This window comes from Elephas maximus, chromosome 13 (assembly GCF_024166365.1).
Source record: "Elephas maximus indicus isolate mEleMax1 chromosome 13, mEleMax1 primary haplotype, whole genome shotgun sequence".
NCBI classification, from domain to species: Eukaryota; Metazoa; Chordata; class Mammalia; order Proboscidea; family Elephantidae; genus Elephas; species Elephas maximus.
In genome coordinates, this window is record NC_064831.1 from 75,477,827 (window position 1) to 75,502,263 (window position 24,437).

Here is a 24,437-nt window from a genome sequence, read left to right on the forward strand (position 1 = left end):
CAAGGGCCACGACCAAAGTGGTTAGCACTCTCCCTCGTTCCGAGGGGTCGCTCTCAGGACCCGGGAGTCTCAGTGCACAGAGCTGCTCCCACCTCCAGTCTGGAGTTGGACACGGGCTGTCCGTGGGCTAGAGGTGGAGGAGCGGGCACAAATATCCTGCGCCAGCCCTGCCGCTGCTCCCGGGCCCTGCTGCGACTTGCCGGGAATACCAGAACCCCAGTGTTTATGGGACAGCAGACACGGCCCCCTTCAAGCCACGCCGCCTTCGAGGACGGCACCGCGGCTGGCTCTGGTCTGCATCAAAGACAAGCAGATGGGCAGGCGGACCCGCGGGTGGCCAGCACCGAGCGACCCCGCCACCGCCCCGCCACCGCCGCAAGGGCGTCCTCCCTGGGGCGACAGAGCGAGCGAGAGACCCCCTTCCCTCCCTAGAAAGAAAAGGGAAGAAGGAGGCCTGCCGCCCCACAGCTCCCTTCCCGCAGCGCTCTGCAAAGGGGAGGGGTCCTAATGGACCCCAGCCCGCTCTCCTTTGTCACAGCAACCTCCGCCTCCCCTCCCCCCCACCTCTGCCAGCGCCCCCCGCAGGGTCGTCCCGTCCCTCGGTCACTCACCCAGCGGCAGGCTGATCCTGGGGGTGAGCGCCCGTGTCGGAGGCGCAGGTAGCAGCGGCAGTAGCAGAGCCAGCAGGCACAACAGCGGCGGCCGGCGCGGCAGCACGCCCAGCGGGGCGGGCGGCGGGCTCCCCTGGCCCATCGCGGCGCGCCGAACTCGGGCAGCGGCGAGCGCGGGCGTCCTCCGTGCTCCAGGTCAGGTTGCTCAACTGGACTCGCAGGCGGCTGCCCCGCCCCGAAGCCCGGCCCCCTTGCCCCGCGGGCCCCCGCCTCCGGACCTGGGGGTGTGAGGATGGAAAACGAGGTCACGTGGGCTGCAGCGGCCGCAGGTCCCCTCGGCCCCGGGCACCCAGCTTCGCTAGCCGAGCGCAGGACCTGCCCGCCTGCCCAGCTCCACTGCAGCTCCCCGTGAGCACGGTGCGGAGGGAGGGGCCGGAGCAGGAAGTGGGGCGGTTAGTCCTGCCTCTCCAAGCCCCGCTCCTTGCCCAACAGCCCCTTCCCTTTTTCCGGGCGCTGGAACCACGAGGGGCGCCAGCTTGGTGCACCCAGCTCGGTGTGTGCCTCCCCAGTATGCAGTGCCGTCGAGTCGATTCCGACTTAGAGGGGGCCAAACCTGGGGATCAGTAGCCACCGAAGCTGCCGGAGCTGCTGCCCGAGCGCGGGGAGAAAGGAGGGAGCAGACCCTAGCTCCCGCCCCTCTCTGCTGCCTCCTCTTAGACCCTCCCACCGTCGCCCCAGCCAGGGCTCCTTCCCGAGCCCTGGGACTCTCTGTTGCCGTGTTGGTCTCTCCACTGAGCGCCTCGTGAAGGTCGGGTCTTATTCTCCTTTTTATGTCCTCCCATGATCCTGGCACCCACTTGTCTGAGACTAAATGAACTCGGCCCAGCTCGTGGTGACCCCAGGGCTAGCTGCTTCTGAGTATAATTTCTGCACGGGTCAGTCCACCTCAGGACTTGGCTGGACATCCACTAAGGGCTGAGCACTTAGTCTAGGTACCCTGTGGGGACGTCTGCCCTTAGAATTCTCCTCGCGATACCGACCACCGGTGGGGTGGGCAAAATTCCCCTAGGTGAGATATTGTCGTTAGGTGCCATCATGTTGGTTCCGACTCATAGTGACCCTGTGTACCACAGAAGGATACACTGCCCCGTCCTGTGCCAGGCTCACAGTCCTTCTGCTTGAGCCCACTGTTGCAACCCCTGTGTCAATCCATCTCATTGAGGGTCTTCTATTCTTCACTGACCCTCTACTTTACCAAGCATGATGTCCTTGTACAGGGACTGATCCCTCCTGATAACATGTCCAAAGTATGTGAGACATAGGCTTGCCATCCTTGCTTCTAAGGAGCATTCTGGTTATACCTCTAAGACAGATTTGTTCATTCTTTTGGCAGTCCATGGGATATTCAATATTCTTTGCCAACACCACAATTCAAAGCATCAATTCTTCGTGGTATAACAGGATTGGTTTAATATACTGCTAAGGAGGCAAGACTCTGTCTCCAGGTGGCCGGGCAGGGGAAAAGACTCCCCACAGCTGGAGTGGAATCCCAGAGGATTCCACTTAGACAGGGTGAGGTTCACCCACCCCCAATCCTCCTGGCTCCTAATGTTCCCACAGTGGAGCTTAGCTCTGCTGAGACCAGGAGTTTCAAAGTGCTGACTGAACCTTTTAGTGGGCTCTGAAATCAATTTAGTGCTCCAGAGTTCCTCAGTCCCTCAGAATTGTGCTCCATCTACAGCCTTGCCCATCTCATTTAGTGGTAATTCCATCCTTATATTGCTCAGGCTAAAAAACTGACTCCTCTCCTTCTCTTACCCCTCATATTCAATCGACTACAAAATCTATAATCTGATCATTTACCACCTGCCCAGGTCTCAATCACCATCCTTTTCCTCCTGGTTACTTCCAGGGTCTCCTAACTGGTCTCCCTGCTTCCACTCCTGCTCCCCTAGCGATCTATGGTCAACACAGCAGTCAGTCAGTCTTTTAAAACAAAAGTCAGGTTGGGGCACTCCTCTCCTCAAAATCCTCTAACGGTTCATTCTGAGTAAGAGCCAAAGACCTTCTAGTAATCTACCTAAATCCGTTGCCATCGAGTCAATTCCGACTCCTAGTGACCCAACAGGACAGAGTAAAATTGCCCCATAGGGTTTCTAAGGCTGTAATCTTCATGGAAGCATAACTGCCACAGCTATCGCCCATGGAGCATCTGATGGGCACAAACCACCAATCTTCTGTAAGCAGTTGAGTACTTAACCACTGTGCCACCAGGACTCTTTACAGTGGTCTACAAGGCTCTGTATCAACCTCCGTCCCCATTTCAACCTCCATAACTCTTCCTTTCACTCGCGCCACTCCAAGCACACTTGCAATAGCTTGAATACAACAAGTACTTCTGTTGTTTTAGGATTTTTGCACTGCCTATTTCTTCTGCCTGGACCACTCTTCCACCAGATATCCACATGACTGAATCTCTCACTTCCTTCAAATCTTTGCTCAAATATCACCTTGAAGAGTCTGAATTTCCCCCTCCTTACCTTGACATATTTTTTTCAAAAACACTCATCATCACCTTCTAACATATTATATGATTTTTCTATTTATTGAGGTTTCTCTTTATTGTCCGCCTTCTTCCCCGCCCAAAAATGTTGACTCTGGAGGACAGGGATTTTTGCTTGATTGGTTTGTTAGCTAACATATCCCAAGCCCCTAAAATGATGCCTGGCATATGGTAGGCCCTCAATAAGTATTGGCTGAAGGAAGACTAAGAATTACAGAACACTGCAGGCTCGTGTCAACTAACAAGAGCTCAGTTTCCTTTGTATCAATTTTGGTCAGGTAAAGAGTTCCCCGAAACCTGCACTTAACTTTTTCAACCTAAGCACAGGTTATTTATCTCTTTAAAATCTACGGGTTTGGCAGAGGACCCCTGAGGGAGCAGGAGAGCAGTGGGATGCAGACCCCAAGTTCTCATAAGACCAGACTTAATGGTCTCACTGAGACTAGGGGGACCCCGGTGGTCATGGCCCCCAGACCTTCTGTTGGCCCAGGACAAGAACCATTCCCAAAGCCAACTCTTCAGACGTGGATTGGACTGGACAATGGGTTGGAGAGGGATGCTGGTGAGGAGTGAGCTTCTTGGATCAGGCGGACACTTGAGACTATGTTGGCATCTCCTGCCTGGAGGGGAGATGAGAGGGTGGAGGGGGTTAGAAGCTGGCAAAATGGACAGGAAAAGAGAGAGTGGAAGGAGAGAGTGGGCTGTCTCATTAGGGGGAGAGTAATTGGGAGTGTGTAGCAAGGTGTATATGGGTTTTTGTGTGAGAGACTGACTTGATTTGTAAACTTTCACTTAAAGCACAATAAAAACTATTAAAAAAAAAATCTACTGGTTTGGGCCCAGGTTTCTTCCCACTGAGGTCATTTTGAATATTGATCCTACTATCATACATATGGCTCTTCTTCACAGTTCTGAGCTATCTGTGAATTTGATAAGCATTCTTTATGCCTTTATTCAAGTAATGATTAAAAATACTGGGTAAGCAGACCTAGCACCCAGATCTTGGTTTCTAACTATGTACTACTCTCCAGTAAAAGGAACCAGGACTCATTACGGAATGGCAGAGTAAGTACAAGGTGAGCCCAAGACATTTATCAGAACAGAAAACAAGGAAGTGATCAAAGATTAATGGGGTCATGTCAAAAGGACATAGGAGCCAGCTTAATGGCCAAACTTGGGACAATTTGAGCACCAAAAAGAATAATGAAATAATGGATTATAATGCATCAAATTAAAAACAATCCATTAGTTCATACTGAAACTCAAAGAGAAAGAAAAGGGGCGAGGAAGAAGCTTTTCTTTACAGAAATATGCTGGTTAATAAATGAGAGAATTAGAAAATCACCATATTGCAACCCCAACCCACTGCTCTGGAGTCAATTTCGACTCATGGCGACCCCATAGGGTTTCCAAGGTTGTAAATCTTTAAGGAGCTGCTGATAGTTTCAAACCGCCAACCTTTCGGTTAGCAGTCAAGCACTTTAACAATTCTGTGCCACCAGGACTCCTTTTTCGCAACCTACAATGCAATAAATAGATTCAAGCAAGGATCACCAATGGAAGCTAAAACTATTAGGTAGAAGATTGTTGAAACTAGGTATTAAAAAGGGCTCAAAGTCTCACTCTACAGATGACTTACTAATTAAAGATGGGACAGAGCTGGTGGCCACCATCTTAACCAAGTAATCAAAAGTAGCATCACCAATAATAGGACAACCTGACATCATTTATCACCTGATGTGATGCAATAAAAATTACACAACACCATCGCCCTTGAGGCACTCTTGTCAAAAGCGTTTAATTCAGATCTAATAATGAAGACACAATCAGAAATCCAGAATGAGGAGCACTCAACAAGACAACTAGCCTGGACTCTTCAAAAAAGTCAATGTGTCGAAAAACAAAAAAGACAGGGGGACTGTTCTAGATTAGGAGACTAAAAAGACATAATAATCAAATGCAACATATGAACTTTGACTGAATCGTGCCTCCCCTCCCCCCGCCAAAAAAGCTATGGAACAATTGAGAAAGTTTTAACATAGACTGATATTAGAAGATATTACGGTATTATTGTTAATTTTCTTAGGTGTGATAATAATGGTATTGTTGTAGGAGAATGTTCTTGTCATTAGGAGATGCCGGCTGAAGATTTGAGGAGTGAAGTGTCACGATGTGGGCAACTTAACTTTAAAATAGCTGAGTAAAAACAAATACGTATATGTGTGTGTTTTAGCAAGAGGGGGTATGAGCACAATTGTAGCAAAATTTGAATAACTGGTCAATACAGGTGAAGAGTTAGGGGTAGTACTGTACTATTCTTTCAGTTCTTCATTTGGGAAAAGAATGAGTGGGTAAGACAGGACCAAAAACAGCCTAATGGCATGTCACTAGAGACCCCCATCAGGGCTAAAGCCAATCAATGTCCCTTATACAAGGAAAAAGAAAAAAAAAAAACTACCAAAAAAAGGCAAAACAAACAAACCCATTACCATCAAGTCGATTCTGACTCATAGCGACCCATAGGACAGAACAGAACTGTCCCATAAATTTTCCAAGGAGCACCTAGTGGATCTGAACTGCTGAGTAATTAGCTATGTGTGCTCCTGCTATTCGGCTCACAATTCTCCATTAAAAAAAGGAAAAAAAAAACAAACCCTGTTTCTGTCAAGTGGATTCCAACTCATAGAGACCCTAGAGGATGGAGAAGAACTGCCCCATAGAGCTTCCAAGGAACAGCTGGTAGATTTGAACTGCCGAGCTTTTGGTTAGCAGTCATAGCACTTTGCTATGCTACCAGGGTTTCCGTATTATCCATAGTTTTACGAAAAATTTTGTAATAAATCTTGTTGAAATCAAGATCTGAGCTACAGCATTTCCTTCTTTTAGCTTCTACTTACTGCTCTCACCTAGAACAGTGCCTGATGTGTGGCAGGTAATTAGTATTTGTTCAGTGCATGGATTGCCCCATCATGTAGCTCCTAAAAAAGCAGCGAGGGAGGTTGGTTTGGACTAATGTCTTGGGAACACCTGGGCTGCCTCAGACTGCTATGCACATCCCTGAGGAAGGAAGGCAGGGGTTGAGGCACCCTCACTTGGTTAATTATATCCTCCTCACTGCTGCTCAAATGCTTCAAGTACGTGTTATGACAAATGGGCAGCAAGCCCTTTGAGAGCAGTAACAGCCTTTCCATTTTCCAAACCCCTACCACCTAGCTTGGTGCTCTAGTAGGGACTCCACCACAGGGCTGACAAAATGAGGGACCCAACTGTTAGCCTGGAGAAGGGCACTCCAATCCATGCCCAGCATGGGAGCCTTGGCCCTGTGGGTCCCACTGTCTTCCTTTAGTGTGCTAATTTGTTCTCCCCAGACTGGGGTGGGGGGACCGGAGGAGGGCTGACCGAGAAAAATCTCATTTGAGCTAACTTCCTGTGGGCCAAATGGTGGTTCCCAAGCCAACGGGATCTCTGGCTTCCCTTTGCAACTCTTGGACCTAGGCAAGTCTTCCTCAGCCAGAATGCTGGTGCTTATAAAAGGCTCAGGGGTAGCTTGGAGAGTACAAAAATGTCCCCAGCCAACAGGAAAGATGAAGTCATCATACAGTCTGGCCTCTTTCTCCATCCACACTCTTGGTCCTTGCCCTTCTTCCCAACATCACCCTCCTCCCTTCCCTGAGATTCTCTCTCTCTCTCACATTGTTGTTTGGTGCCATCAAGTTGATTTTTCCCGCTCATCGTGACCCCGTGTGACAGAGTAGAACTGCCCTATAGAGTTTTCTTGGCTGTAATCTTTATGGAAGCAGATCACCAGGTCTTTTTCCCGTGGAGCCATTGGGTGGGTCCACACTGCCAACTTTTCGGTTAAAAGCCAAGTGCTTAACCATCATGTACCAAAGCTCCTTCCCTCTCACATCCACACACACATACACGTTATAAGAATGACAACAACAAAAGAATGAGAGGTAAAAAGTGCACAGGAATATACTACAAAGAGGCCAAAATAAAACCACTCTATCAGAATGGAAGTCAGACTAGAGGGTCATGCCTCACAGGCAAATAAGGAAACTCTCAGGGTGGATGGGAATAGAAAATTCTATACCCTGATCTGGTTGTTGATTATCCAGAAATGTTAAAATTTATTGAGCTGTACATATCAGATTTATGCATTTCATTGTATGTAAATTTATACCTTACACCTGTTATCATGAAAAAAAAAAAAATGAAACAAAAAGAGGCCAAAAGAAAGAAAAAAAAAAAGAACCACACCTGTAGGATCAGCTGGAAAAAAACAAAGGCAAAAATGAGAGGAATGATAGAAGAGGGAGAGAATGAACAGAAAGATGAAAGGTGACAAGAGAAAAGAAAGCTAAAAATAGAGAGCAAATGGACATGTGGGCCCTGCTGCCTCCCCCTACCCTGCTCACCACAAAGGAAAGGGAGGGAACATGGGCACAGGGCAAGTGCAGTAGTAGAGTCACTGACCCCGGCCACATTCAGTCTCTCAAGCTGTCAATACTCATTCATCATCCATAGGTACAGCCTCTGCCTAGGTGCCAGCAGGCTATGTCCTCGTCGGAAATGGATGGCCTCTGCCTGGTGGCCCCCAGCTAGGCCTGCCCGCTCTAATTCTCACTTAGGCGGACCTGGTTCTCTGGCTCCCACAATTCCATCCTCGGAGTTGTTGCTTTGTTTGCTGGCTGTGGGGCAGGGGCCTCCTGCCCAACCCCTCCCACCTAAGCCCAGTGGAGCTTGAACCCAAAGGTCCCACCCACCCCCTCCTGGGGCAGGACTCCAGTTCCTCCCCATCCCTGGGTCTGACTGGCAGGCTGCCCAGGAAGGCCTTGTAGACACGCACTGGCTGCAGCCCAGCACCCCAGGCCTTGGCACCCTGCCACCATCCCCTCATATCCCCTAGCCCTCCTCTCAGGCTTATGCCAACCTGTAGCTACAGCTCCCCACCCTACCCTGGCTGGGCAAGCTGCTGGGGTGTCTCTTCCTCACGGGTTGGCCAGCAGCTCAGCTGCAGCATCAATACATTTTGACGAGGGAGCGACACCAGCTGGCACACCCAGTGTATGCCAGTGGCTACCAGGTCCTGGGGGCTGGGTGCTTCCTGGGGGCAGTGCCCTCTGCAGCAGAGGCCATTTACCCAGGGTCAGTGCTGACAGTGCCTGAAATCCTCACAGGCACTTTTAACCTTGCCCTAGCAATACACATAAATAACCTCATCTGTTTCCCACACCATATTCCCCTCCCCTGGTCCCTCATTTCTCTTACTCCTCTAAATGGTAGAGTCCACTGGTTGAGCACACAGGTTTTTCTGTTAGAAGAATTTCAGCATCATCAATTCTTCTGTGAACCTTCAGCAAACCACATAACCTTTCTGAACCTCAGCTTTCTCATCTGTGGAATGGGCATACTAACAGTACTTCATGGAGCTGTTAGGAAGAATGAAATAGTGCCCATAACGCACTGGCAGCTCCTGGCATGTAGTGAATGCTCAATGAGTAAGGCCATGCTTTTTACACTATTACCGGTTCACCTCCCCGATCTGAAAGCTGCCCCACAGTCTCAACTTTCAACTTTGATGCCCACCCCGAGTAGGACCCCCTTCCAGGCTCTCTCCTCAGGTTCAGCTGCCTCCTACAAACCTGGTGCTGAGGCTGCAACTCTCACAGGGAAAAGGAACCAGCCTGCCCAGCCCAGGCCCTGGGTGCTCCTACTGTGGCGAGGAGCCCGCCACCCATCCCAGCACCACCCCCGCTGGGGCCTGTTGGGGCCTGAGCTGGCCACTCCCTGGGAGGGGATGCCCCCGCCCCACAGAGCTGTGGTGCAACCAGCAGGGCTTGACCTGTCCCTGCCCCAACACGGTAGAACATGAAGTTGCCATTGTCACTCCCCTGCTCCCCACAAGTTCAGGAGGGGCTGTCTGCTTGTGTCTGCAGACCCACTCACCTTGGGGGCACAGAGAGCCTGGGTAACTGGCCTGGTAATGCTTGGCACCTGTCACTCAGAAGTGACAGCAATGACTCCTCAGTGACTCTTTCCTGCTCTGAAACCAATGCAGCCACTCGTGGTAGGAGGCAGGTGCTCTAGGCTGGGTCAGGGTGAGGTGCAAGAAGAGTAAGGGTCTAGGAGAGACACCCTCAGCTTCCAGTTTGGCTTCTCACAACTGAGCCACCTCCATGCCCAAGATGTCAGGAATCTACCTTCCCATTTGCCACCCAGTTCTTCTCCCTTAAGTCTCACTCTAAGGAGCCCTGGTAGCACAGTGGTAAAACCACTCAACTGCTAACCAAAAGGTCAGAGGTTCAAACCCATCAGCTGCTCCACAGAAGAAACGTGACAGTCTGCTTCAGTAATGACTACAGCCTTGGAAACCCTATGGAACAGTTCCACTCTGTCCTACGGAGCTACTGAGAGTCAGAATCAACTCCACAACGAGTTTGGTTTTAAGTCCCACTCTAGCCCCAGGCCCCCATTAGTTGCTCCATGAAGGAAAAGGTCTGGGGCAGGACTCTCCCCCTGCTCTAGGGCAAAGAACCTTCCTTTACAGAGGCCCAAGGCTCTCCCCTGGGCTTCTCCCCTGGGGGGGGGGCTCTCTGAACCCCTAAGTTTCCCAATTACCTCAGGTAACCTGATAGCTGCCACTCTTTCTCCCAGATGGAACATTGTTCTTGGTTCTAGGGCTGTCCCCAGAGAGTGGGCTGAGAAAGGTATACCCATTAGAGTGGCAGGAGACGGTGCAGGTGGGTTGTCATTGATTTCCTGCAGCCTCAACTACTGCACTCTCACCCTGCTTTGCCAGAGTGGGGGTAGGAATATACCACACATGGTGGTATGACACTTGCCACCCTAAAGCAATGGTACCAGGAGAAAACACTCACAGAATGCCAGTGTGAGGGTGGCATCAAAGCTCCATGCCTGACAGGGGTCTCTCACACCAGCCACCCAGGGATCCCCTGGCAGCACCATCTATACACTGTGAGAGAAGGTTGGGCTGGAGCACGGCATTCCAGGAGCTCTGGAGTCCACCAGCTCTGAGTGTGCCCAACTTGGCTTTAGCAGTGGAGGGGGCTCTAAGGAGTCTGGACTTGGGTCCCGACCCAACCAGCCACACAAGCTTATCTCCAGCTTTCTCCCCTTCCAGTCTCCACAGGGACCCCATAAACCTTTTAAAAGGGAAAAGACCCACCGGGGACTATCCTTGATCCTCCCAGTCTCTTCTATGAATACTGCCTTAGTTCTTTCACTACAACCTGTGGGCAGCGGAGCAGAGCAAGAAGTCCCTTAACCCCAAGGAAGGATTTCAGGGAACCATGAACCCCAAGAATGATATGCTGTTTCTGGAGACAGGGATCACAGCTTTTGTCTGATTCCAAAAAGATCCCTGACCCTCCAAAAAGTGAAGAACTGTTTCTTTAAAGTTAGTCTGTGGACACAGGGAACTTTGAAAATCAGCCTTTATCAGGTAAAAACAAATTACATCTCATTTTGGAGTAGCTACATAACCTTGAGGAAACCCTGGTAGCATAGCGGTTAAGAGCTATGGCTGCTAACCTGGCTGCTAACCAAAAGGTCGGCAGTTTGAATTCACCAGGTGCTCCCTAGAAACCCTATGGGGCAGTTCTACTCTGTCCTGTACGGTCATTACAAGTCGGAATCAACTTGACAGCAGTGGGTTAGGTTGGTTTTTTTGTTGTTGTTATATAACCTTGACATGAACCATTGGGCAAACTCTTTGCACCTAAATCAAAGTTGACATTTATATGGCCAACATTTATTGAGTACTTACTCTAAGTGAGGTACTATGCTGAGCTTTTCACATTCAAGCATTTATTTAATTTTCACAACACAGTAAGATAGGAGTTACCATATTCTCACTTCACAGATGAGAAATCAAGGCATAGAGGGGGACGGGGAATTGCTAAGGCTACACAGGTATAAGTCAGGCTATGACTAGAACCAGAACTGCTGACCGAAGATCCCAGGGAGATACCCTACCTATGGTCAGAATTCCAACCAGTGTCTTAAGTTATAGCCATCCTCTTTTTTGATGCTGCAAGCTGCTTCCTTGCCTGCCTGCCTGACTTATCTCCTTCCACAAACACTTCTTGTGCCCTTGCAGCCTACTAAGAATTGTGGAAGCTGAAGGAAACTGACATGGTCCTGCCTTCACAAAGTTTACACTTCATCAGGATCCCCTGAATGCTTCCTTCCAGGGAGTACCCCACCTCAACCACATTTCTTTAGATACCTTCACTCACTCATTCCTTTGTCTTCAGCAAAGGTAGTAGCCAGGGCCAACCTGGCGGAGCTCCAGAAGTGCTCCCAGGCTACCGCAGGCTGGAATCATGCTGTTTTCAACTGATTTCCGGAGTGGCCCCTCTGGACTCCCTCTGTACTCTGCTCAGGTTTCCATTAAGACACTCATTATGCTGTAGTCACATACTCATTTGCATGCAGCTTCCCTCTCTTCTACAAGTTCCCTGAGTGTAGAAACCAGGCCTGCTAAAGTGAACTCAGGTTTGTAATCTCCAGCCCCTTCCCCCCACCACACAGAGGTGGAAATAGCAGGTATCAGGTAAATGTTTACTAAATGAATGAAAGAGTTTTCTGCTCTAGCTGTCACAAATCATTTCCAAATGATTCACTTGAATGTTCCTTCCTGGATCTTTTTTCCCAACTGTACCCCCCTTCCTCTTATCCTTTTCAAAGCAAAAGGCACCTCACTGATGGGGGAAGGGCTAGAACCCCATATCCCTGCTTCAGGACAAGAGTTCCCTTGCTCACACAGCTCCCCTCTCAGCAGCTTTGTCGCCTTCAGAAAAGATGGTATTTTGGGGAGCTGCTGAATGTTTGGCTCCTAGGCATTTTTTTAGGGTAATCCTGTCAAAAACTGCATTAAAAGAAGACCCCCAAGCCACAGGACCTTCGCATCTGGAAGAGAGGTTCTTTCAGCTCTCCCCAAGGGCTCCAGCTTCCACTCCCCATCTTTAGATCACCTGTCACCAACAGCCTGAGTCCCAGTGACTCTGGGAGGTATATCCCAGAGTCCCTGAGCTTCAGAAAGAATAGTAATCAAAAGGAACAGCCATGGCCTGGAGGTCAGGAGACTGGGTTCAAATCCTGACCTTCCCACTAACTTACTGTGTCATCTTGGAAAGTAATTTAACCTCTCTCTCCTTTCCGGGAGGAGACTCTGTGGTGCAGTGGTTTAAATGCTTGGCTGCTAACCAAAAGGTCAGTAGTTCAAATCCACCAGTCCGCTCCAGTCTGCTTCCGTAAAGATTACATCCTTGGAAACCCTATGGGGCAGTTCTACTCTCCTATATGGTGCCTATGAGTCGGAATGGACTCGATGGCAACAGATTTGATTTGGGTCATTTCCTCATCTATGAAAACAAGGTGGTGGGGGCAAGTGATTTCTACATTTCTTCCAGTTCTAAAGCACTTAGGGGGGAAAGTTTTTTTTTTTTTTAATTGTACACGTCCCAGTCTTTATCGACCAGTCCAAGGAATCCTGTGATTCTCACGTCAAATGACACACTCACATTAAACCCAGAAAAAAAAAACCAGTGCCTCATATTAAAAACAGGTGAGGAAATGTGAGCAGAGGTTAACAACCTTCTCAAGGTGACCCAGAGCTCCTGAATTTCCTTGCCAGATCAGAATGGCTCCGCAGAGGCCCCACAGCAATCTCCTCCCACCACACAACAAGGAGCAGCCTCATTCCCAGGGCCCCCAACTTCCTATCCTCCTAGACCCTACACCCACATTGTCACTCAGAGAAGAAAGAAGCCGTGACAAAGGACCACACTCAAACATCATACCCACGACCACTCTGAGAAGGGGCCCCGGCCTCTCCCAAATTCCAAATGACTTCCTTCCTGGGCCAAGGTTCCTGCCTCTCTGTTCCAGGTTTGGGCGTACGAAGAGTAAAAGGATTCGGCTCAGTGGCCCCCTGTTGCCATGGGAACGTGGGTCCGGCCTCCTGCGCTGCCATGGCAACAGGCTCCCCCAGTGGCGGGCGCCGGTGCCCATCCGAGCGTGCAGGTGGCGCTCTCTCCGGAGAGGGCCAGGCGGGAGGTGGGCGCTTCGGCTTCCTCGGCCTCCTCCCGGGGCCGCGGCTCCCGCCGCCCCGCCCCACGCCTACCTGAAGTGAGTCACGGCTGGCGCGCGGCCACCGCCACGACGAGGCCACCTCTGCGCTGCGGCGCGGCTCCTATTCCCGGAGTATCCTGCGAGGCCGGCCCGGCCCCCTCCCTGGAGACCCAGAGTGTCCCTGCGAACACCCTCGGCCTGGCGCCGCGTCCCCGGAAATGCGGAGCTGCGGCCAAGCCCCGCCCCGCCCCGCCCCGCCCCGCCCCGCCCCGCCGTGTTTATGGGAATTGTCCGGAGCGCCCTCCCGCCTCGCCGCTGCCAGGCTGTTCTCTCCTCTGCTCTCCCCTCCTCCCCCTGGGCGCTTACGGCCACCCTGGACTGGGTGACGCCCCACCCGCTCAGTGTCGGGATCTGCTCCGCTCCACGACTCTGCGGCCCAACTAGGCCGCGGCGTCCGTCGGGGCTGCGCCCTCCCTGACCTTGAGAGGTTCGACCCCGTCTGACCTGGGCAGCGTAGGGGGCGATCGCACTAGCCGGAGTCCAGCCGGCCCCGGCTGGAATCCTAGATCTTCTACCACCTGACTCTGTAACTAGGGCGAGTTCCTTAACCTCTCTGAGCCTCGAGTTCTTCATCTCCAAAGTGGACATCAGAACAGTACGCATGTCACAGGGTTGTGATGAGAAATGCAATAATGTAGGCACACACCTGGCACATGGTCAGTTCTCTATAATATAATGATTGTACTGTGTATAGTAGGAGGCCAGAGGCTAGAGAGAGAGCGGAGCACAGAGCCACCCTCCACGAAACCACCCACGTCTCCACCCGGGGTAAATGCTGCTCACCCATCCTTTAAACTACAATGGGTGGCTCTGTGAGGAGTGAACAGAAATCGAAAGAGCTGAGGGAAGGAAGAGATATAGTTATAAATATGTCGTATTTATCAAGTGACCTTGGTCTGTCCCTCCATCCCTTGCGTCCTGGCTCTCCTATCTTCCAGGAGAGGAACAGCAGCTCTCAGGGCGGCTCCTGAAACAACCACTTGTGATTGGTGTGTAAATAGTTGAGCTGGCCAAGGCTGCCGGTCAAGGAGCTGAAGAAACAAGAGACCAGGTGCCCAGCGTCATCACCAGTTGCCTTAGGCCTCATTGCTCACTCCTTACTCTGCCTCCTTTGTAGCTTGAACTGGGCAAGAACCGGACTCCTCTGGACGGTGCTCCCCACCAAAAAAAAAAAGTTCTTTTGTTATCTGCCTGCAAAAGTAGCGCATTTATTACAGAAAAGTTGGAAAACAGAAAAAAATAATAATAATACCCATAATTTCACTCTACTCAGAGACCTCCAGTGTTAATAATTTTTAAAAATCTTTTAGAATTGAGATATAATTTACATGTAGTAAAGTGTGCAAGGAGTCCCTGGGTGATGTGGTTCAAACCCACCCAGAGAAGCCTAGAAGACAGATTTGGCAATCTTTCCTGGCCATCTGCTTCCAGAAGGTCAGAGCCTTGAAAACCCTATGGAGTACACTTCCACTCTGCACACGTGGGGTCACCATGAGTCAGAATTGACTGCGCACCACCAACGACAAAGTGCACAGATTTTTAGTCTGCCAGTGTTATATTTTGCTGAATATCCTGTCTCTTTTCTATGCTTAGCTGTACATTTATGTATTTCACAAAAAGTAGGATCATTCAGTACGTACTCTTTTGTAGCTTTTTCCTATCACATTTTCTGTCACATTTAGAAGTCTTGCATACCTTCGTTTTTAATGTATTTTCTCATATGAATGTAACACACATTTTTAACCAAATCTCTGCTATTGAACGTTTATGTTGTTTCCAATAGTCCATTATCACAAGTAATAGTGAGATGAGCATCCTTGTCCATAAACCTTTATATCCTTCCTCAGTTATTTCCTTTTGTTCCTTGTATTGCGCTTCCAGTTTTTGAGTCCTGCCATATCAGCAAATGAAGGTCCCGAAAGCTTTACTCCAACCACGTCATTAAGGTCTACTCTACTTTGAGGAGGCAGCTCTTCCCCAGTCATCTTTTGAGTGCCTTCCAACTTGGGGGGCTCATCTTCCAGCACTATATCAGACAATGTTCCGCTGCTATTCATAAAGTTTTCACTGGCTAATGCTTTTCAGAAGTAGACTGCCGGGTTCTTCTTCCCAGTCTGTCTTAGTCTGGTAGCTCAGCTGAAACCTGTCCTCCATGGGTGACCCTGCTGGTATCTGAATACCAGTGGCATAACTTCCAGCATCACAGCAACACACAAGCCCCCACACTACGACAAACTGACAGACATGTGGGGCACTGGCGAAAAACAAGGCTCCAGGAATTGATGGAATATCAGCTGAGGTGTTTCAACAAACTGATGCAGAGCTGGAGGTGCTCACTCGTCTATGCCAAGAAATATGGAAGACAGCTTCCTGGCCAACTGCCTGGAAGAGATCCATATTTATGCCTATTCCCACAAAAGGTGATCCAACCGAATGTGGAAATTATAGAACAATGTCATTAATATCACACGCAAGCAAAATTTTGCTGAAGGTCATTCAAAAACGGCTGCAGCAGTATATCGACAGGGAGCTGCCAGAAATTCAGGCCAGTTTCAGAAGAGGATGTGGAATCAGGGATATCATTGCTGATGTCAGATGGATCCTGGCTGAAAGCAGAGAATACCAGAAGGATGTTTACCTGTGTTTTATTGACTATGCAAAGACGTTCAACTGTGTGGAACATAACAAACTATGGATAACATTGCGAAGAATGCGAATTCCAGAACACTTAATTGTGCTCATGAGGAACCTTTACATAGATCAAGAGGCAGTTGTTCAGACAGAACAAGGGGATACTGATTGGTTTAAAGTCAAGAAAGGTGTGTGTCAGGGTTGTATTCTTTCACCATACCTATTCAATCTGTATGCTGAACAAATAATCCGAGAAGCTGGACTGTATGAAGAAGAATGGGGCATCAAGATTGGAGGAGAGTCATTAACAACCTGCGTTATGCAGATGACACAACCTTGCTTGCTGAAAGTGAAGAGGACTGAGGCATTTACTAATGAAGATCAAAGACCACAGCCTTCAGTATGGATTACACCTCAACATAAAGAAAACAAAAATCCTCACAACTGGACCAATGAGCAACATCATGAGAAACAGAGAAAAGATTGAAGTAGTCAAGGATTTCATTTTACTTGGATCCACAATCAACAGCCATGGAAGTAGCAGTCAAGAAATCAAAAGACGCATTGCATTGGGTAGATCTGCTGCAAAGGACCTCTTTAAAGTGTTGAAGAGCAAAGATGTCACCTTGAAGACTAAGGTGCGGCTGATCCAAGCCTTGGTATTTTCAATCGCATCATATGCATGTGAAAGCTGGACAAAGAATAAGGAAAACTGAAGAAGAATTGATGCCTTTGAATTGTGGTGTTGGCGAAGAATATTATACCATGGACTGTCAGAAGAAAAAACAAATCTGTCCTGGAAGAAGTACAACCAGAATGCTCCTTAGAAGCAAGGATGGCGGACTGCATCTTACATACTTTGGACATGTTGTCAGGAGGGATCGGTCCCTGGAGAAGGACATCATGTTTGGCAAAGTAAAGGGTCAGCGGAAAAGAGGAAGACCCTCAACGAGGTAGATTGACACCGACACCGTGGCTGCAACAGTGGGTTCAAGCATAACAACGTTTGTAAGGATATCGCAGGACCGGGCAGTGTTTTGTTCTGTTGTGCATAGGGTCACTATGAGTCGGAGCCGACTCGACTGCACCTAACAACAACAACATTCTTCTTCCCTCCTCCCAGGGTACTCAACTGTGCAAATGGCTTTAAAAACCCTTCAATCCTTTTATTAACTGTGCTTTCCAAACGATGTGGAAGGGGGAGCACTGAAGGCAGACACAACTAAGTTAGGGGTCTTAGCTAAGGCCACCCAGCCCTGCAGGAGGAGGGGGCACGGAGTGAGGAGGCAATGCTCAAAGTCAACACTTCCAAGTTCCCGCCACACAAGAGCACTTTGTGTCCTGCGGAGCAGGGACTGCTCTGAGGAGCAGCTGGAAGCTAGTCCTCCCCCAAGGGACCTTAGAGCTCCAAAGGGCTGGCAACCGTGAGGAGCCCAGAGCCCTCAGGAGAATGCCATCCACAACCTCCCCTCCCCTTCTCACTCCCCATCCTTCTTCTCCCTCCTCCCTTTCTCTCCTTTCTCCCTCCTCCTTCTCCTCTTCCAACCTGCTTCTAGCTTTCTACTGAAAAAAAGGAAAAATCTTTAATGTCATTGAAAAAAGGCCATATCTTTAAATAGGAAACTTAGGAGGCAGTTAGTTTATGTCAATGGGCGAGGAACAATTCAGAAAAGGAGAGTGAGAATGGTTGCACAATTTGAAGAATATGATCAATGTTGCTAAATACTACATGTAGAAATTGTTGAATTGGTACCTGTTCTGCTGTGTATATTCTCAACAACAAAAAGTAAAATAAATTTTTTTGAAAAGGCCATATCTTGAATTTGTTGATTTACCCCCCCACCAACACACACCCTTTCCTTTTTAGGGGGCCTCAGGTGCAGAGAGGTTTGAGTTAATCACCTTTTCAGTTCGCAGCACATTATCCTCATTGGTCTGCAGAGGGTCCCTTGATTAATGTAGCTGTTATTTCCTTTTGTCCCCCTCCTCCTCTCATCCCCTCCCCCTACTCCAGGGTGTTTAATATACATGCTTTTGTTAGTATGCATTCTTGTAAAATGTGTATTGCAGAATTTGTATATGTGTATTTATTGACTTTTTTATTTTGAAATAATTAGACTACCTTAGTTATCTAGTACTGCTGTAACAGAAATACCACAAGTGGATGGCTTTAACAAAGAGAAATTTATTCTCTCACAATCTAGTAGGTTACAAGTCCAAATTCAGGGTGTCAGCTCCAGGGGAAGTCTTTCTCTGTGTGCTCTGGAGGAAGATTCTTTGTCATCAGTCTTTCCCTGGCTGAGGAGCTCCTCAGGTGCAGGGACCCCATGTCCAAAGGACAAGCTCTGCTCCTGGTGCTGCTTTTTTGGTGATATGAGGTCCCCAACTCTGCTTGCTTCCCTTTCCTTTTCTCTCTTGAGAGATAAAAGGTGGTACAAGGCCACACACCAGGGAAACTCCCTTTACCTTGGATCAGGTAGGTGACCTGAGTAAGGGCAGTGTTACAATCCCACCCTAATCCTCTCAACATAAAATTACAATCACAAAATGGAGGACAACCACACATGGCCTAACCAGGTTGATACATTTTTTTTAATGAGGAAGACTCATTAACAACCTGTGTTATGCAGATGACACAACCTTGCTGGTTGAAAGCGAAGAGGACTTGAAGTATTTACTAATGAAGACCAGAAACCACAGCCTTAGGTATGGATTGCAGCTCAACATAAAGAAAACAAAAATCCTCACAACTGGACCAGTAAGCAACACTGTGATAAATGGAGAAAAGATTGAAGTTGTCAAGGATTTCATTTTACTTGGATCCACAATCAACACCCATGGAAGCAGCAGTCAAGAAATCAAAAGACCCATTGCATTGGGTAAATCTGCTGCAAAGGACCTCTTTAAAGTGTTGAAAAGCAAAGATGTCACCTTGAAGACTAAGATGCGCCTGACCCAAGCCATGGTATTTTCAATAACATCATATGCATATGAAAGCTGGACAACGACTAAAGAAGACTGAAGAATTGATACCTTTGAATTGTGGTGTTGGTGAAGAATACTGAATATACTATGAACTGCCAAAAGAACGAACAAATCTGTCCTGGAAGAGGTACAATCAGAAAGGTCCTTAGAAGTAAGGATGGCAAGACTGTGTCTTACATACTTTGGACATGTTGTCAGGAGGGATCAGTCCCTGGAGAAGGACATCATGCTTGGCAAAGTACGGAGTCAGTGGAAAAGAGGAAGACCCTCGATAAGGTGGACTGACACAGTGGCTGCAACAATGAGGTCAAGCATAACAATGATTGTAAGGATGGTGCAGGAGTGGGCAGTGTTTTGTCCTGTTGTGCATAGGGTTGCTATGAGTGGGAGCCGATTCAATGGCACCTAACTAACAATTCAATCCATGGCATAGACTCACAGGAAGTTGCAAAAGTAGTACATAGTATCTGTGGGCCCTTCACCCAGCTTTCCCCAATGATAATATTATACAACTGCAGTACTTTATCAAAATCAAGAAATTAACATTGGCACAATACTGTTAAATAGGCTACTAAACCAAAACCAAACCAATTGCCCTTAAGTTGATTCGTAGTCACAGAGAGCCCACGTGTTTTCAGAGTAGGTCTGCGCTCCATAGGGTTTTCAATGGCTCTGATCTTTCGGAAGTCCACTGCCAGGTCGTTCTTCTGAGGTGCTCCTGGGTGGATTTGAACCGTCAACCTTGTCTGGTGGGAACTGCAGAGTGTTGGCTTTTAATGAGCACTTGACCATTTGTGCCACCCAGGGACTCCAAAATAGGCTACAGACCTTACTCAGTTTTCACCAGTTTTTACATGCACTGGCGTCTGTGTGTGTGTGTGTGCGCGTGTGTGTAGTTCCATACAAGTTGATCCCATTAATTGATTCTTGAAACTACCATCACAGTCAAGATACAGAAGTGTTCCATCCATCACCACAAAGGAATTCCCTTGTGCTGCCCCTTTATAGTCACACTCCTTGCCACTCCTGTCCCTGTCCCCTGGCAACCACTAATTTCTTCTCCCTCTCTATACTTTAGTCATTTCAACGTTATATAAATGGAACCATGCAGTATAACCTTTTGACAATGATTTTTTTCACTCAGCGTAACATCCTTGAGATACATCCAGATTGTTGCGTGTGTCAACAGTTCTTTCCTTTTTATTGATGAGTAGTAGTCCATGGCATGATGTAGCAGAATTTATTCACCCATTGGATATTTGAGTTGCTTTCATTTTGGGCTTTTACAGATAAAGTTGCTGTGAACATTTGTGTACAAGTTTTTGTGTGTACATAAGTTGTCACTTCTTTGGGTTATATGCACCAAGAGTGTGATTGCTGGGTCTTAGGATAAGTACATGTTTTATTTTAGAAGAGACTGCCACGCTATTTTTCCAGAGTGGCTGTACCAATATTACATTCCCCCCAGCAAAGTGTGAGAGATTGTTTCTCTACATCCTCGTCAGCATTTGGTGTTACTGATACTTTCTATTTCAGTCGTTCCATTAGGGGTTTAGTGATATCTCATTTTGGTTTTAATTTGCATTTCCCTGATGGCTAATGATGCTGAAAACCTTTTCATGTGCTTATTTGCCATCCATATCCCTCTTTAGTGAAATGTTCATTTGTGTCTTTGGCCCATTTTCTAGCTGTATTGTTTGGTTTTTATTTTTAATTTACACAATGCATTCTGTTTCTTAGCTCTCCCAATCTAACAGATAGTTATAACAAATTCTTGGTTTTTATTAACTTTATCAGGGTATGATTTACATACAATAATATTAACATATTTGAAGTGCACATTTTGATGAGTTTCAACAAATGTATATACCTGTAAACACAACCCTAATCAAGATATAAAACATTTCCATCACCCCCAAAAAGTTTCCCTTGTATACTTTGCAGTCAATCTATGTGCCTCCAACCACCGATCTGATTTCTACTACTATAGATTAATTTTGCCTGTTCTGGAATTTCATGTAAATAGACTCTTTTGTGTCTGGCTTATATACGCTTTTGTGTCTGGCTTCTTTCACTGAGCATAATGTTTTGGCAGTTGTGTGTATCAATAGTTCGTTCCTTTTTATTGTTATAGTAGTATTCGTTGTATGAGTATCAATTTGTTTCACCTATTGAGGGAGATTTGGATTGTTTCCAGTTTGGGGAATTTGGGGTTACTATGTTTTAATTTGCATATTCACATCTCTTCATATGTTTCTTAGCATTTAAATTTTCCCTTCTATAAATTACCTATTTCTATTCTTTGTCTGTTTTTTCCCATTTGGATCCAATCTTTCTTATTGTTTTATAGGAATTCCTGGTATATTCCTAATCCAGATATTAGCCCCTTGTTCACTTTGTTGTTGTTAGGTGCTGTCCAGTTGGTTCCAACTCATAGCGACCCTATATACAACAGAAAGAAACACTGCTTGGTCCTGCGCCATCCTCACAATCGTTGCTATGCTTGAGCTCGTTGTTGCAGCCACTGTGTCAATCCATCTCGTTGAGGGTCTTCCTCTTTTTCCCTGACCCTCTATGTTACCAAGTGTCTTAGTCATCTAGTGCTGCTTTAACAGAAATACCACAAGTGGGTGACTCTAACAAAGAGAAGTTCATTCTCTCACAGGCCAGTAGGCTAGAAGTCCAAATTCAGAGCACCGGCTCGAGGGGAAGGCTTTTTCTCTCTGTTGGCTCTGGAGGAAGGTCCTTGTCATCAGCCTTTCTTTGGTCTGGGAACATCTCAGTGCAAGAACCTTAGGCCCAAAGGACACACTCTGCTCCTGGCACCACTTTTTTGGTGGTATGAGGTCCCCAACTCTCTGTTTCCTTCCCTTTCCTTTTTATCTCTTGAGAGATAAAAGGTAGTGCAGGCCACATCCCTGGGAAACTCCCTTTTCCTTGGATCAGGGATGTGACCTTGGTAAGGGTGGTGTTACAATCCCACCCTAATCTTCTTTAACATAAAATTACAATCACAAAATGCAGGACAATTACACAGTATTGGGAATCATGGCCTAACCAAGTTAATACACACATTCTTTTTTTTTTTTTTTCCATGACACCAAGCATGATGTCCTTCTCCAGGGACTGGTCCCTCCTGATAACATGTCCAAAGTACGTGAGACAAAGTCTTGCCACCCTTGCTTCTAAGGAGCATTCTGACTGTAGTTCTTCCAACACAGATTTGTTAGTTTTTCTGGCAGTTCAGGGAATATTCAATATTGTTTGCCACTATAATTCAAAGGCATCAGTTCTTTGGTTGACTTTCTATATGGGGAATATATTCTCCTAACCTTGTCACTTCTCTGTTAACTTTGTCAATGTATCCATCCTTGGACAGAAATCTTCAGTTCTGATTAACAAAACCGATCAATTATTTTTTGCCATGTGGTTTGTGCTTTTGAACTTTCATTTAAGAAGTCCATCCCTGCTCTGAGTTCACAAAGATATTCTTCAACATTTTATATTATTAACTTATAGTTTTCTGGACACATACACCAAACCCAGTGCCGTCATATAGGTCTTTGATCCATATGGAGTCTACCTTTTCATGTGATGATAAACAAGGTAGGCATTCAGTTTTTAAATTTTTCCATAAAGTTAACATTTTTTTCCAATACTTCAACATCTTTTCCAATACTTGAGCCTGTATCAGAATCACCAGGAAGGCTTGTTAAAGCACAGATCGCCAGCCCCAGAGTTTCTGATTCAATCAGTCTGAATGGGTGCCAGGAATCTGCATTTCTAATAAATTCCCAGGTGAGGCCATTGCCGCTGGTTAGGAGACCACACTTGGAGGAGGACTGCCTGGGTGGACCACATGCTAAAAACCTTTAAGCTCATTGATTTTTTTTTCTCTACCCCACCCCACTGGCATCCCTGTAATCTCCTGTACTTCCTTGCTTCTCCCTTATCCTACACACTTCCCCTTCCTTCCCTGGACCTGGGACTCTGTCCATACATTGTTTATGATCACATCCCCAGTGCCTCTCAGGAATCGTTGCTCTTCCGTCATCTGTAAAAACCCTGAGTTTGTCCACCTACTTCCTGGCCACTCCCCTGTACTCACTGGGACTTTGGCTTGGGGCTCCCAGTCCTCTCCACCTAAAGCCCTGTCATTGTCCTGGATGACTTCAGCATCCATGTGGAAGACACGTCCCGCATCTATCTGGCTCCTCAGATCTTCAATGACTGCCTCCACCCCACCTCAGCCACACACACCCACTTCACCACCAGTAAGGACTCTATCAGGAGTCCCTGGGTGGCACAAACAGTTAAGCCCTGACTACTAACTAAAAGGTTAGCGGTTCAAACTCACCCAGAGATGCCTCTGAAGAAAGAGCTGATGACCTCCTTCTGAAAAATCAGCCATTGAAAACCCTATGGAGCAGCTTTCCTCTGCACACACGGAGTCACCATGAGTCAGAATCAACTCTATGGCAACTAGTTTGGTTTTTGTTTTTATAAAGGCTCCATCGCCAAGATTCCTAATTCAGGCATCCCTCTCCCCTGGCCACCATCTTCTCTCCTCTCACCCTTCTCCTTCTACACTATCCCTCCGGCCCTTCTTGGACCTCACCAATATCTCCAGGTCATTGACCACTACGCCTTCTCCCAATCCACTAGCCTTTTCCTTTCTTCATTCTCTCCTTACCCAGTTTAGATTCCATAATTCATTTCAACAACTTTCTTGCCTCAATTCCTGAACTCCCTTGCCTCTGCATGTCCAATGCCTGGCAAAAGCTCTGGATGAGCTCTGTGACCCACCTTCTCGTACCTGATCCTGAGCAGTGGGGCGGAGGCTGACTCGGCCATGGTTCTGCTGCAAATCCAGGTCACCTGCCTCAGACGGACCCTCAACACTGCCTGGCTGTCCTACTCATTTCTCTGGTCACCTCTCTCTATCACTGTCTGTAACAACTCCCTTAAACCTTGCTCTTCCCCAAGCTCCAAAGGGGCCCTCCCTTCAACTTCACATACAAAATAGATGAGATCTTCTTTATACTTTTCCTACCTGTATCGAGAGAGACCCAGGCTACTTTCATGGAAAAGGTGGTAGTCTCGGTAGACATAGTGCCAAAACCAAAATGCAGTTATTTTACATGTTTGACCAAAAAAACAGTCGCCATAAGTCGATTGTGACTCATGGTACCCCCATGTGTGTCAGAGTAGAAGTGTGCTCCGTAAGATTTTCAGTGGCTGTATTTTCGGGATCTAATAAGGCACCTCTGGGTGGACCCTAACCACCAATGTTTTGGTTAGCAGCTGAGCTTTTTAACTGCACCACCCCTCCAAAAAAACCGAACCCATTGCCATGGAGTGGATTCCGACTCATAGCACCACCCAGGGACTCCATTTTAAATGTTTGGACACAACAAATCAGTGCTTGGGCCTTCCTGAATATGACCCCTACACCAGATGGCACTCCCTGGCCTGCAATAACCCCC

At 47.6% G+C, this 24,437-nt stretch overlaps 1 protein-coding gene across 2 annotated transcripts in view; it reads right to left on the minus strand.

The window, feature by feature from the left end:
• The window catches only part of SEMA4B (semaphorin 4B), a 38,944-nt gene extending 25,443 nt beyond the window's left edge, over positions 1-13,501 (minus strand). The window contains exons 1-2 of one of the 2 annotated variants that reach the window (XM_049905798.1): positions 13,328-13,501; positions 612-889 (exon numbers count right to left, since the gene is read on the minus strand). In XM_049905798.1, the coding sequence (XP_049761755.1) occupies positions 612-753 (142 nt within the window). In that variant the 5' untranslated portion in view covers positions 754-889; positions 13,328-13,501. Of the gene's footprint in view, positions 1-611; positions 7,350-13,327 lie in introns of those variants that run through there. The other variant, XM_049905797.1, reaches the window with a different exon arrangement.
• Positions 13,502-24,437: the final 10,936 nt, after the last annotated feature.